The 15,441-nt window shown below is 43.1% G+C and overlaps 1 protein-coding gene across 6 annotated transcripts in view; it reads right to left on the reverse strand.

Annotated features, from left to right (window-relative positions):
• Positions 1-15,441, reverse strand: part of TAF5L (TATA-box binding protein associated factor 5 like) — a 29,708-nt gene that overhangs the window by 9,116 nt on the left and 5,151 nt on the right. For 5 of the 6 annotated variants that reach the window (XM_043925394.1, XM_043925396.1, XM_043925392.1 and 2 more), the window contains 2 exons: positions 9,419-9,563; positions 6,217-6,321 (listed from right to left, as the gene is read on the reverse strand). In XM_043925394.1, coding sequence (XP_043781329.1) covers positions 6,217-6,321; positions 9,419-9,560 — 247 coding nt within the window. In that variant the 5' untranslated portion in view covers positions 9,561-9,563. Of the gene's footprint in view, positions 1-6,216; positions 6,322-9,418; positions 9,564-12,026; positions 12,160-15,441 lie in introns of those variants that run through there. The other variant, XM_043925395.1, reaches the window with a different exon arrangement.

Genomic DNA, 15,441 nt, shown 5'->3' on the forward strand with positions numbered 1-15,441 from the left:
CCAAGGAAGGAAGATCATAGACCCAGAAGGCCAGCAAGTCTGGAATCTGATGCCCAACAGTGTGCCTCTTCTTACACACATGCAAAGGAGCTTGCATCCAGGCCTTTGGGTTAGCACTTTCCCCGAAGTATTAGCATTGCTCAAATTGGGATCTCAAACCTCGGAGAGACCTTACATGGATTCTGGGGATACCTGAGTCCTTCACAGAAACTTTAACTTGACAATTTAAAAAGGAAACACAGGTAAATTCAGGGTTATCTGGATGGCCTTCAGCAAGTACTGGCACAGTTTCTGTGCTCTCATCTCCTGCAGTGACATCGAAGCTCTGAGTTTAGTGGGCTCACGGACATGTACAGTTCCAAGGTTGGCACGTCCCAGCGCTAAGACGACACTGTTCATCCCTACGTGTCTCACATCTCTCAGTGTACTCATTTTGATTTTGCTGATTAAAAAGGACAACTTCTCTTTGCAGCGATAATTTGTAAGAGGAACATTTTCATGTCATTAAAACTAAACCATTTACCAATGTGAGACTTAAACAACATGAAACCACATGACAAAGAATGTTCAAGTAAGTGTATACTTTGGTCACAGGCTAACGAGAACAGCACAGAGGTGTGTGTGTGACACCTAAGTGAGGGAAGGCAGAGAGCTGGGACAGGGCAAAGGTCCCACGGCCACGTGCACAGAAGCAACGGCCAGCAAGGAGGGACGCCGGTGCACCAGCGCCTCGGGGGAGCCAGGGAACACCAGCCCCTGGTCTGTGTGGCGCAGTGAGCTATTTACGGCAAAATCCATCTGTCACATTCACTGGCTAATCTGAACTTTAGTTTTTGTGATTTTGCTTGTACTTTATTTGTAAATGAGTTTAGGTTCAAACAAAATAAATGAAGCTTAAAAGTTTCATGTCTAGTGTAATGTCTGTATGTACCTAAGTAAATTAATATAAAAATGCTTTAAGTTAGCACTTATAGAACATTCTGCTAGCATTTTCCTTTTTTATTCCATGAAAAGGAATCCACACCTGTCTCAAGATTCAGGAATACTGAATTAGGGCACTTATCTAATCGGAAGGGAGATGATTCCAGCACGCTACCTCTGCTTAATGCTCTATTTCATCTTACCACAGGTGAATTAACTGCACAGTATGTGCATTTAAGGATAAACATGCCCCCACTCAAATGCATTCTTAGAAGATGAACTTCAATTACAGTGATCTCACACTGAATTGGGGCTGCTGCCCAGCTGCTTCAGGCTCCTGCCTCTGAGCTGACAGGCGCAGGGTGCTCTGGTGCTGGCTGCGCGACTGAGCCTGACTGCCGAGGGGAAGCTGCCCTGCTGCTCCACAGCGGGGGAGAGGAGAGCGTGTCCATGATATAGGAGGTCACGTACGGCACCTCAGTGCGACCACCCCTGAGGCGACGGTTGGTAAAACAAACGCAGCAATCCAACCAAGGCAGGACCACGTAAAGAACCAGGACCAGCTGAGGTGCTAACTAAAGGTAAAAGCAATCCTGAATAGGGAGTAGAAGGTAGTTAAGGACGAGCTATGACCATGTGACCAGTTTCAGACCCCAGAACTGTAACTATCATGAGCACTCCTCCTCATTTTATTGTGAACATGTTGGTGTGAGTATCTGTACATAAGCAAATATCTTTGTTTTCTTTCTTTTCTTATCCCCTACGACAGAATATAAGTTACGCTGACTTTGCATCATAGTATTTACTCTTCTTGTTGGCTGGGCCACATGGCATGCAGGGTCTTAGTCCCCTGAGCAGGGACTGAATGCATGACCCCTGCAGTGGCAGCACAGAGTCCTGACCACTGGACCACTAGGGAAGTCCCTATATCAGAGCACTCAAACCACAGGATTTCAAGAAGAGCAAACACTACCTGTGGGCTTTGTTTCTTCTTCTGAGAAAGTGATTAGGAAATTTTTGGCTGCTGTTGTTCAGTGGCTAAGTCGTGTCTGACTCTATGTGACCCCCACGGACTGCCAAACTTCCCTGCCCTTCACTCTTTCCCAGAGTTGGCTCAAATTCATGTCCATTGAGTCAACAATGCAATCTAATCATCTCATCCTCTGCCGCCCCCTTCTCCTATTGCCTTCAATCTTTCCCAGCATCAGGGTCTTTTCCAATTAGTTGGCTACTCACACCAAGAGGCCAAATATAGCTATACCGAGCGTTAGGCAGAATTATGACCTTGTTAATCATCTTTATCTGGAGATTAATTATGCTTTAAGAAGATGGGTATGAGTGTCAAGTTCATAGTGGGTGGACTTGTGATTGTTAATTTTATGTGTCAATGAGGCTAGGAAACAGTGCTTAGATTTTGGGTCAAACATCCTAGATGTTTGCGTGAAGGAAATTTTTTAGATGAGATGAACATTTAAACCGGTAGACTAAGCAGAGGGGGTTCCCCTCCATATGTGGGTGGGGCTCATCCAATCAGCTGAAGGTCTAGGGGCACAAAGAAGAGAGGAGGGGACTCTGCCAGCAGACTGCTTTTGGACATGAACTGTGACTCCCCTGGGTCCCGGTCTGTAGGCCGGCCCTGAAGATCTTGGACTTGTCAGTCTCTGCAATCATGTGTGTCAGCTCCTTAAGATAAACCTCTTTATATAGACATTCCATTCTGTTGGTTCTGTTTCTCTGGAGAACCCTAATAAAGATTTTGGTATTTCTTTGAATACTATAATTCTTTAGAAGACCTCCGGAAAATTTCAACCTCAAAATACTAACAAAAAGATTCAATTTTATGAATTAGACATCCAATATATTCTATTGGGGTGAAGGGCTGTTTTCAACTCCTTACAATCTTAAGTTTCAGGCTAATTTTTGAAAATGAGAGGTATTTCAATTTACTAAGCTCAGGATAAAAAAAAAAACACTAGCCATCTAGAAATAAGGATGCAGTACTTTAAAACTTAACTGATATTCACTGCTGTTTCAGTTCATAGTTTCAAAAGTTGTTTAATTATTCCCTCTTGTCTGAAAAGAACAGTATATTAGGTATAAAAATACCCATCAACACATCTGGAACAAGGTGAGATTAACTTGAAGTTTTAGCTCAATTTTAATCTTGCTCCTTTGCAATCACAATATACACCTCATGTTTTACTGAAGGAGACTAAGTCAAACAAACACCGGTCCTCATTCCCTGGCCTTTGTCCACAGGGCTGGGCCTTCAGACACAACCCACCTCCTTCCTCTGTCTGTAGGCAGCACCACTGGCCTGACCCTTCCCATCCATGCCTGTGGACTCCTCTTCCTCCCTTGCTCTTCAAAGGCTCACCTCACTTTAGGGAACTAACACTGCGTGTGTGCCTTCAATAAGCCAGGTACTTACACCCAAACTGTATCTAAGAGTCCCAGGTATCCCCAGGTTCAGATCCAGAGTGACTGACTGCAGTTGATGCTCTTCCTACTGTGTGCCCTGGAGAAAAGGCCCTCAACAGGTGAGCTCACAGAACCTCTCACGCTATAGCTTCGAGAGGAGAAATATGTTGCAGGTGCCACAGCCTTAGTACTCACTTTCTCCATTATCTCCTTTAGGAGTTCTCATCTCCTAGCCTTTAATTTGTCCTTTCCCACAGCTGATGCTGAGTTCTGTACCTTACATGCTACGCAGCAGGATGCCATCATCCTAGCCATGTAAACCTGACTTACCTCTGCTCAGTAAAGCCCGTCATTCTCAGCTCTCCCTCCTTTACTCCTGGATATCCCACCTTGACGATGAACTATGGACTCAAGACACCGCTTTCCACTTCTGCAGCCCTGTTTCCCTCCTCAGGGCCTCTGTGGACTGGGGCTGGCCTCCATCACCCCTTAACACACACTCTGTCCACTGCTCCCATACCCACAGTCACACCCAGGCTGGTCTCCATCACGCAGGATGAAGGTCACACTTCTCAGCCTTTCTCCATTCTGTCTTTCTCTTCAATCTGAATGCCCATTTTCAACAAAGGGCTCCTTCAAGGTTCCTGAAAACATAATCACCACCTCTGCCCCTGTCCACCTCAGGCTCTGCTCCTCACAGAGCCCGAATCCTTCTACTTCTCTTCCACAGATGTCTGAACTCCAAGTGCTAATGTAAAGCCCACCCTCCTCAAGAAAGCCGCCTCTAAGTGCCACACCCCCACCTCTCCCCCTTTACTTCAAATGCGGACTCAATACCTGGCGGCTGATTCCACATTGGTCCATGAGAACACTTCCCTCCTGTCACATCTCATGCAAAAACGGTGATGTTCAGCCCTCTTACTTAGCGTTAACCTCAATTCAGATTAATGACTATATGTTATACTTCCATCTTGGGGCTCAGGAGATAACTATTCATTTGATTTGGCTGACTACTCTTCAGAGACCTGATGGTAGAGAAAAATGTTCCAGGAAAAAACATTCTGTAAGGAAAAACCTTATATATTCTCCCTCTCAAGATAGCCTGTGACCAAGGACTGAAGAATCAAATTATAGACAAATAGGCAACTTTCTCAGTTGTGAAACAAGATGAGAAATTACACAGAAAAAGGCTAATAGAGATTATCTCAGCGACAGATTTGGAGCTTCCCAAGTTGTCTGGCTCCTTCATCAGAGGGCAGGCCCCCCACCAACACACTCTACTGTTACCCCTAGCCCCAGTGCAATCAATGCCTCATGTACATACAGTCCGAACGGATACAAGAGAAGGGCTAAATGAGGCCAGGCAACTCTTTCTAAACCACCTTCATCACTAGATTGATGAGAGAAATCTATTAAGGGGAAATCATAGCTGTATTTTAAAAACCAAGTGAAATAATTTTCTAAAAACAGATTTTAAAAAATTTAAAAATTGCTTAAAGCCTCAAAAACCAATGCCAATAGTTAAAAATATCTCATCTCCAAGTTCTTGCTTACCTCTGATTGAAATTCTTTTTATAAATCCAATTTTTCTTTTTTTATCTTTAGCTGACACAGAAAGCAAATGATCACTATTCTGAGATATTTAACATTCATATGATATAATGATCTTACTGGAGTTTCTTTCCAGTTTAAACATAATAGACTCTTTTTATTAAACTGTTAATCTTCACAATTTTTTAATTTCTGTAACAATTTAACAGACTATTCTCTACTTATGAATCCCATCACTCAACATCTGTGAAACTGATAAGATAACCCTCTCTAGGGTTTTATTTTGTAACCTTTATCTCCTGTAACACTGTGGTCATTTTGCCCAACTACAGAATGCAGGAAATGTGGATTCTTTGCTTTAAAACACTAGCCGCTATGCAGGTGAAGTAAAATTAGAACTCTGTGTGTAATCAGGTATATTATTTTTGGTTTATATACTGATTGCTTACTAAAATTATTAACTCAAGGATTGTTCAAATAAGGAAAGAAAAATAGAACAACTTCAAAGTATTTGAACTATAATTTTCTATTAACCGATATGTGGCGAATTACTCTCCATTGAGGACAGAAAAAGTTTTGTATTTCTCGCACCTCAAGGTGTTTTGTGTAAGGAAAGTACTCAACAAAAGACTCTGATTAAGAACCAGAATTAACGTAGTCACTTTTATTGCAATCATCTTTCCAACATTAAAAATTATAATCAGCCGTCCTAGGACTAGTCAAAATCCCTTGGTTTTGCCTTTGAATAGCCTCGTTCACTCCATGTATGAGGAACTACACGCACCAGGCAGGCTACATGACTGCATTTTCAAAAGTGAATTATGAAACCTCATTATAATTCATATCTACTGGTTCTGTATTTCCACGGTTATTACACCACCCACAAACTGCTCTAAATTACAACTTCTAATTTTTTGTGTTGCTGATTCATGAGTATGATAACTCTCTTGCACTTTTGGAAAGAAGGGAAAAAGGACATTTTGAGATGTACTGTCTTACCAGCAGTGATAGCAACGTCCATTTCACATCCGCTGCATGTAAGGAGGCATCCTTACAGGGCTGACTGAGCCTCCACTTATGCAGCACAAGTTACAGTCACTATGCTGAAGGCCATGGACTAATGAATAGCATGCTCAGAGCCCTTTAGCACCCTGATTTAACTCTCTCAGGAGTTCCAACAAACTATAAGTTTGAATACAAGACTTGTGTTCAACTACCTTTGGATCCTTGGCACCTAAACCACAACTGGAACATAGCAGGTTCTGAGGGAAATGTGCATCACCCCTTTTTAACAAGAAAAGGGTGCTGGTGCTGAGTACTTACCGGTGAGAAAATTCCGCAGCCGTCCGAACTGTACTTCATACTGCTGGGGCTCTGCCTGGCAAGGGGCTGCGGACACTATGTTGGCACAACCAGATTCTGATTGGACTACAGAGGAAGAGACACACAAGATGCGGACAGAAAGACAATCATTAGCCTAAAACATGGCGGGATGGGTGGTAGCTGGTGTTGAGGGGCGTCAGTGGCACTGGGCATCTCAGGACATTTTCAAAGGACACTGGGCTTCTGGTTAAGTATGACTGACACATCTACCTGCCCAGCAGAGGAACGAAAGGTATAAAGCACAGGATACACAAGCCGGATGAGAGGAGAGGTGCAGAGACTCATTGGGATGCATCTGAGCCCAGGACCTGGTACTGCACCATCACGTGCCCTGGGATGGGTCTACCTTCAACCTCGGTGCTGGGCATTCGGGGGCCCTTTCACTCTGGAGATTCACACCTTGCAATTCTGAGACATTCTCTTGAGTCATTTTGTTGACACTCTCTTGTGTTCTCTTTCCGTGACTCCTACAATTTCTAGATAGGCCTACCGAACTGATCCTTTAACCTCTCCCAGATTCCATTTTTTATCTTTCTGCTCTACTCTCTGGGAGGCTTTCTCAACTTTCAACTCTTCTAATGATTTTTCAGTTGTACTGTCATGTAAATACATGTATATACATAAATAAGTGGTTCTGAACTGTGGTGCTGGAGAAGACTCTTGAGAATCCCTTGGACTGCAAGGAGATCAAACCAGTCAATCCTAAAGGAAATCAAACTGTGAATATTCACTGGAAGGACTGATGCTGAAACTGAAGCTCCAATGCTTTGGCCACCCGATGCGAAGAGCCGACTCATTAAAAAAGAACCCTGATGCTGGGAAAGACTGAAGGCAGGAGAAGGGGATGACAGAAATGAGTTTGAGCAAGCTCCAGGAGTTGGTGATGGATGGAGAAGCCTGGCGTGCTGCAGTCTGTGAGGTCACAAAGAGTTGGACATGACTGAGCAACTGAATAACACCACAAATATTTGAACATTCTTTTTTCTCTCAAAATAGCATTCTCTTGTTTCAAGATTATCAGTGATGGTATTTCTGAGGTTTTTCTTCTTTCTGCTGTTTGTCTTCTCCAAGATGCTTCTCATCATTTCTTTTCACTTCCATTTTTCATGTGAAGTAGATCAGTTTCTTTCAAGGTCTGAACCAACAGTCCCTAGTTTTCTGAAAGTCAGCATCACAGAGCTGATAAGAACTTTGGGCGTGGGTTTTATCAGCCAAGAGGACCCGGGTGGCATCTTCCTGGTGATGTCTTCAGGTCTCTTCTGTTGGACAGGGCGGATCCACCAGAGATGAGCGATAGTTAATCACCTTCCTGGTCAGCAGGTGCTTGGCTACCAAAGTTCTCGGTAATGGGAGGAGGAAGAAGGCTGGAATACTCAGGATGTAAACATACACTTCATCACCATTTTGTGAGTTCATGCTTTCCAAAAAGAAAAGCAAAGTTCTCCTACCCTCGTTGCTGGGAATTTGAACCTCAGGACTGGAAAAAGGTGGCTGGGGGCTGAGGAGCCATCTTTGGCAATAATCCAGATAAAACACTGACACACGTGTAATTAAGCATGGAGGTAATTAATGCAGCAGGGCTGTAGAGCCATGACATACAACACACAGAGATGGGGAGATGGGTGAGAATAATCAGTGTCCCCTCTGCTACTCAAGAGACTTGATGGAAGGCTGCACATGTAGGAACAGCCTCCTCCTGCTGCCCCTCCATGAGGAAGCCAGTCTCGAGTCCTGTCATGAGTCCTCCCTGCACTCTTCTGATGACTGCCTTTCAGCTCAGACTGTCCTCACTTCAGACTGGCTCATACCGGAGGCTTCTGAGTAGCTCCCCTGGTTCTCATCTGGCCCTTCCTCGGTTAACACGGACACTAGAATCATCTTCCAAAAATCCACATTTGGTACCTTGGATGCGCCCCTTCAACTCTCCCCCTGATAAGCTCCTAATGGTTCTTTGGAAACTCAGCTCATTCTTTCTATGATTTACTGACCCCTGACTATATGCTGGGAACCACCAGACCTTCTGGGAAGCCCTCTTGACCTGCGGATCTACCTGTAAAGAGTATGTTCTTTGTTTGCATGGAGGCTGAGCATGCCCCTCACCGGACTCACTATGTCGCTCTCCCACGAGTGCTGATTTATCTGCCTCATTTCCCGACTGTAACGTGAAGCACCTCAGAAACCAAAATCAAGTCTCAGCTCTCTTAGAACGTCTCAGCACCTGGCCACCGGCAGGCCTTCAAGATCATCTGCTGAATGCAGACATAATTATTCAGATTACTCAATTAAATTATTCAGGATAAAATTTTATGGTAATCACATTTCATGCTTCTCACTTTTCCTGGCAGTTTTCTAGAAATAACAGGCCCTCTCCTGATATGCCATAATATCTAAATCAAGACAACTGAGAACACAAATTTAACAGTTTGGTTTAACAGTAGGTTGCCCTACTATCAGCAGCAGCACAGGTTCCAATGAACACAAGGCAGCAGGAGCTTACCAAAGACTGTGATGCCAAGCTTAGAAGGAGTTACTCATGTCCGGGACCCTGGCCATCTTACTAGAAACAGTACTGCATTCATTAATCTATTCCATCACCTGGCCCCGCCCTTGTCAGGGGAACCCAGTTGAGTCTGAAGGGGAGGGAGAGTGAGTGAGTCTGACATAGAAGATAAGGAGGCAGATGCCTGCTGGGCTTCTTATGAGGAGCCAGTGCTGAGCTAGAGAATGCACTGTAATGTCAAGCTTCACCCTTGGCCATTTAAAGACGCTTATAACCAGTCTAAAAGTACTGCAGGAAAAATTTCTCAAAATTTTTTCTAAAAAATCCAAATCCAATTTCAAACAACAAAAGCAGAAACACATTCTAAGCCTCAGGAATATGCGTATGATGCCAACACTTACAACCACTTCCCAAAGGACTCATTCTGGAGAACCTGGCCTTCCATGAGTAAGGCCCAGGTGAGACGGGAGGGGCCCATGCAAGAGGGAAGAGACGACCCTGCCCCGGTTCAGGGAAGGAGAAAGTCGCACACAACATCAGGTACAGCTCAAAGGCCCTGGGATTCCAAGGGAGGACGTGTCATGATGGGTTTTCAAAGAGGCACTTGGGCCAGCTGCTGCCTCTGGGAGAAGGGCAAGGTACCTGCGAGGCTGGCAGCCATCTCCTCGGTACTCTGCGACAGCCGCAGGCCTTGCTTCAGTGGGCCGTCCGCATCCCCGTACTGCCGGCGTTTGAGGTAGCAGGACACGGCCATCTGGATCTGCTCGGTGCGGACCCGTTTCATGACCTGTGGGGGAGTCACATGGACAGCTGGATGTCATGATGGGTAGGGGCCACCTGGCCGACTGGAGAGCCTCAGTGACCAACCTCACCCTCTCTCCCACCTGATCTACTGTCCCAATGACCACCTGGCCAACTTCAATCATGGAAAATGAGAATAGCTTAAATATTAGGTTGGTACAAATGTAACTGTAGCTTTTGTGTTGTTAAATTTGCTGTCTGATGCTGGAATACATTTTTAAATAAATGTAGTTATGTTATACAACATTTTAACGACATTTCTCACCTTATGTTTTTTTGCTAATGACTTATTACTTGCTGTTTACTTTATATTTATTTTAGACTATGGAAATGAGGTTTGACAAAATGCAAATCTGAACAATTTTCTTATTTGAGTTCAAAATGGGTCATAAAGCAGTGGAGACAACTTGTGCCATCAACAATGCATTTGGCCTAGGAACTGCTAATGATCAATTAGCTAATGTGGTGGTTCAAGAAGTTCTGCAAAGGAGACAAGAGCCTTGAAGATGAGGAGAGTAGTGGCTGGCCATCAGAAGTTGACAGTGACCAACTGAGAGCAATCACTGAAGCTGATCCTCTTACGACTACACAAGAAGCTGGTGAAGAATGCAACATCGACCATTCTACAGTCATTCGGCATCTGAAGCCAGTTGGAAAGGTGAAAAAACTTGGTAAGTGGGTGCCTCAGGAGCTAATCAAAAAAAAAATCATCATTTCCAAGTATTGTCTTCTCTTAATATACACAACAATATACCATTTCTCAATCAGATTGTGATGTACGACAAAAATATATAACAACCAGCGATGGCCAGCTCAGTGACTAGACTGAGAAGCAGCTCCAAAGCACTTCCAAAAGCCAAACACGCACCAGAAAAGGTCACAGTTACTGTTTAGTGGTCTGCTGCCTGCCTGATCCACTACAGCTTTCTGAATCTCAGTGAAACCATTACATCTGGTAAGTATGCTCAGGAAATCGATGAGATACCGTGAAAACTGCAATGCCTGCAGCCAACAATGGTCAACAGAAAGGGCCCAATTCTTCTCCATGACAACGCCTGACTGCACGTCACACAACTAATGCTTCAAAAGTTGAATGAATTGGACTACGAAGTTTTGCCTCATCTGCCACATTCACCTGACCTCTCGTCAACCAACTACCACTTCTTCAAGCATCTGACAACTTTTTGCAGGGAAAATGTTTCTACAACCAGCAGAAGGCAGAATCTGCTTTCCAAGAGTTTGTCAAATCCCAAAGTGGGCCTTTTTATGCTACAGGAATAAACTTATTTCTCGTTGGCAAAAATGTGTTGATTCTAACAGCTCCTATTTTCTCCTATTTTGATTAATAAAGATGTGTCTGAACCTAGTTATAATGATTTAAAATTCATGGTCCCAAAGCGCAATTACTTTTGCACCAACCTAATACTAGAGCCCCACAGGGAGAACGGTTACATGTATATGCACGGCTGTTCGCGAGTCCCTTTGCTGTTGACCTGAAACTATCACAGCATTGTTCATCGGCTGTACCCCAGTACAAAACAGCTAAAAAACAGAAGCCCCACAGACTCCCCCCTCCATTCAGATCAGTGTGTTTACATGTCAGTCACGCTGTCTGCCTCTCTCCTGACCTGTAACACCAGGTACAGACAAGCACCCAAACAATAAGGGGACGTGTGGACGCATCAGAAAACTTCTCACCAATCCTTCTATTTGAGCCGCACAGGTTCTCACTGCGGTGACCTCCCTTGTTGCAGAGCACCAGCTCTAGGGCACACGGGCTTCAGCGGTTGTGGCTCTTGGGCTTAGGTGCCCCACGACACGTGGCTATCTCTTGGACTAGGGATTGAACCCATATTCCCTGCACTGCCACGTGGACTCTCAATGGACCACCAGGGACCACCAGGGAAATCCTCTCATGAATTCTTTTAAGCGAGAAAATGCAGGGGTAATATTCAAACTAATTTGAGGTGGTAATTCAAGCTAGTTTGAAAGTTCCCCTTCAAAAGGACTGTTTTCCTTGACTGCTAAATTTATGATCAAGAATGACAGAAACTCCTTGGACTTCCCTAGTGGTCCAGTGGTTAAGACTATGTGCTCCCAATGCAGGGGGCCCAGGTTTAACTCCTGGTCAGGGAACTAGGGGCTTCTCTGGTGGCTCAGATGGTAAAGAATATACCTGCAATGCAGGAGCCCCAGGTTTGATCCCTGGGTCAGGAAGATCCCCTGGAGAAGGGAATGGCAACCCACTCCAGTATTCTTGCCTGGAGAATCCCATGGACAGGGGAGCCTGGTGAGCTACAGTCCACGGGGTCGCAAAGAGTGGGACACAATTAAGTGACTAACACTTTCACTTCAGGGAACGAGCCCACACGCCATAACTAAGACCTGGCCCTGCCAAATACATACACACACACACACAATATCAGGAACCGCTGACCCTGCTACTGGCCTCAAATACTCCTCTGCCTGGAGTAAAGAATACTGCAGTCCAGATGAACACTGACAGCTGGATGAATTTTCTAAGTTCACTCCGGTGATGTAAAAAATATTTTCTTCTTCAGAATCAAAACATGGTGTCCATTCTGGAATGCAAACAACATTATCCGTACACATGTGATTGTCCCCATTAGGGTAACTTTCTCTAAATCAAGGGCTTCTAATTTTTCTGTCTGTGTGTAGAAGATGCGTTTTTGATAATTTATTTGGATATGTTTAAGTTTTCAGTTTCAATTATAGGCACTGGACTTCTCTTTTGTGATTTCCTCCATTTGTTTTAAGATTTAAAATTCCTCACGTTTCAAAAATCTGTTATTCTTTAAATATTAAAAAAATTTATCCATATATAATTTTTATCCATTGGAATTTCTTTCAGTGAATAACCAAATAACTATTTTATCCATATACTGCACCAAACAAGCTGTTCCAAAATCACTGACAAATAATCCTTGCAAACTGATTCATGTTAACTCTTTCAAAACATAATCTAAAGATTTTTTAAAAACATAACCTGAAGATTGACTTTTCATTGCATAAAAGTCATACAACAGAAGAGTAAAGCTGGAGATATACATATACAAAAACACATATATTTATATACAAATATAAAATATTACAACATCATAAATGTTATTTTAAAGCAAGTGTACAGAATGATTATATTATCTAGAGACAGTATCAAATATTTGTTAAAAAGGAGAGGCAGTGGGTCTGACATGGTTGAGTCAGTGATAGAATTCTTAGTCTCCAAGCTCTTCCAAAGCAATCGAATTCCTCATATTTTAGCTGAAACTAAAACTTTTCCAGATTTCCTACTAATCATCTCTTATTGCCATGGGAATGCAAACTATCAATGTATGTCCCTTAGTGTCTCAAATAAGATGGGAGTTAAGAGGTTACCTGTCTTGACAGGAAAAAAATGTACACAGGAAAAGACATGGGAAAACTGACAGAGCAGACCCTGAAATGACAAGTGAGCCCAAGGTGGGACAACATATATGTATGTTTAAAGAAGGGGAAAAGAGACAGCAAAGAGAAAGCAGCTAGAACAACAGTTAAAAAAAAACAAACAAACACAACTGGCCCTATTGGGGATGACTAGAAACTAGTTTGTAAATACAGATTCTAATGAATTTGCCCAAGTTAGCTGCCCCAAACAGTAGTTTCTGGCTCCAAACCACCACTTATGAGGACGTTCCCTGAAGGTAGGCAGTGCATCATCTGCAAGGCCATGGATCTCAAGGGGAGGAACGCAGGCACTAAGTCTCTTTTACAGCTGCACTCAACTAAAATATCAGAAACATGAGCCAACCGACTTCCCTGGACTAGATTCCAGTGCACACGTATTTTAAATGAAATAAATAACTAGTGGAAAAAGTTCTGCAGAGAAATCAGTCCCTCTTCCTTGACTGATTTCCCTAGATGCTGTGTTGTTTTTCAGTAGCTAAATCGTTTCTGACCCTTTTGCGACCCCACAGACTGTAGCCCAGCAGGCTCCTCTTTCTGTGGGATTTCCCAGGCAAGAATGCTGGAGACGGTTGCCATTTCCTTCTCCAAAGCATCTTCCTTACTCAGGGATTGAACCCACATCTCTTGCTTGGCAGGTGAATTCTTTACCATTGAGCCACCTGGGAAGCCTGATCTCCACAGTACGAACACCCATAAATGGACACATGAAGAAAAGAAAAAACAAAACAAAAGGAACCCTTCTTAAAATGGACCTGTCTTTTTGAGAGACTCAGGCATGAGACCAACACTGCAATTCCCTTACCTATTTATCTTCTCCCATATTTATAAAATATTTTAAATTTAAATTGATTTTCAATCTGATTACATCTTTGTCAAAAAATTTCAGGTTTTCTCTTAATTTTCAATTGACATAAAATATTTTAACTTTAAAGTTAAAAATACATACATACATACCTTTCTTTTCATATCACATTATTAGTATTTATGGAAACTAAAATGAGGATTCTGACCTAATATGTATCTATTTCTCATGCATTAATAGTTGTCTACTATTTAATACTTCAACAAAATTGCTACAGAAGAGCAGGACAGGATCACCTTCCTGCCTCAAAGTAATGCCAGGAAGAAAGAACCACAGCTGCTCTCTTAACACTCTCCCCTGCAGCCTAACCCCACCCACATGTTCAAATGTGTGTGGTTGGAGGGGTGCTTAAAGAGGCAGCCCCAGCCCAGCACTTCATGGGCTAAGGACTACCCAATTCCATGAGATGCCAATAGAGTACCATGTGAATAGTGTGTCTCCCCTCACTCCTAAGATACAAGGTGACAGCTCTGAGGACAAATGAATTCAAAACAAATCTAGGCAAACTTACCACCACTATCCTCAAATCAATTCTCTGAGTATATGGACAGCAGCTGTGTTTCTGTTTTTTTTAAGTGCATGTTTTCCAGTTGTAACTATGTTTAAAAACTGACAAAAATCATTTTATACTTTTGAAATGAGATGTAAAGTGCCTACTAAGGAAGGACTCACATATCAGTTCTCTTCTTTCACTGCAGCATTCTACATGCTTGCAAAATCCACTGACAGATCATTCTAAGTAGCATCTAAAAACCTAAGTTTTTGCATTAATCATCATGATTAAATGCTTTGTGGAAATATAAATCATAGCTTAAAAATAAATGAACCAGACTATTCTTGATTTCAGTCATACATCATATAATTTTAAAACTTGCAGAATACACTTGAATTAAAAGCTGTGCTCTTTCCCATGGTGTCCTAAGAAACAAATGCTGCAAGAATAAGGCTCACAGCTCGGGGCTCAGGAAGCAATGTACAATCTGGGAGGGGATAGGGTGGAGCAGAAACCATACAGTCTGGCAGCCAGATGACAGAGAAATTGATCTTCTCTAACATCAGCTGAGACCTCCATAAAGTCCCAGAAGTCTTTTCTTATCAATTACTTTCTTTTCCTATAGCTTCCTACCCCCAGCCACTCCAAACCTGCACTAGGCTCCTTACCCAGCCAGCCAACACTGGCGAGCTGTTTACTAAGACTTGAGATTCCTCAAATCTTGTCAAATCTAAGTCATTGTCCCCCTACTATCTTACATGGTTTCCAGGCTGCTGAACACCCACCTCCCCTGCAGGCATGTCTTCTGGTTCCCCTTTTCCATACTTCACATTCCCTGCATCACAGCACCGTGACACAAGACTCTATGCTGTTTGTAGTCAGATCACCTTTCTGAGCTCAAGACTGAAAGATTTCTCTATCTGGATGCTGCCAACATCTGAAATGCAATGTGCTCAAATTCTCTTCCTTCCATACTTCCTCCTTCTAGTTTTCCTAGCCAGCTTAATGGTGCCACCAACCACCAACACAGACAACAACAACAAC

Source organism: Cervus elaphus, chromosome 15, assembly GCF_910594005.1.
Source record: "Cervus elaphus chromosome 15, mCerEla1.1, whole genome shotgun sequence".
In the NCBI taxonomy this organism is placed as follows: Eukaryota; Metazoa; Chordata; class Mammalia; order Artiodactyla; family Cervidae; genus Cervus; species Cervus elaphus.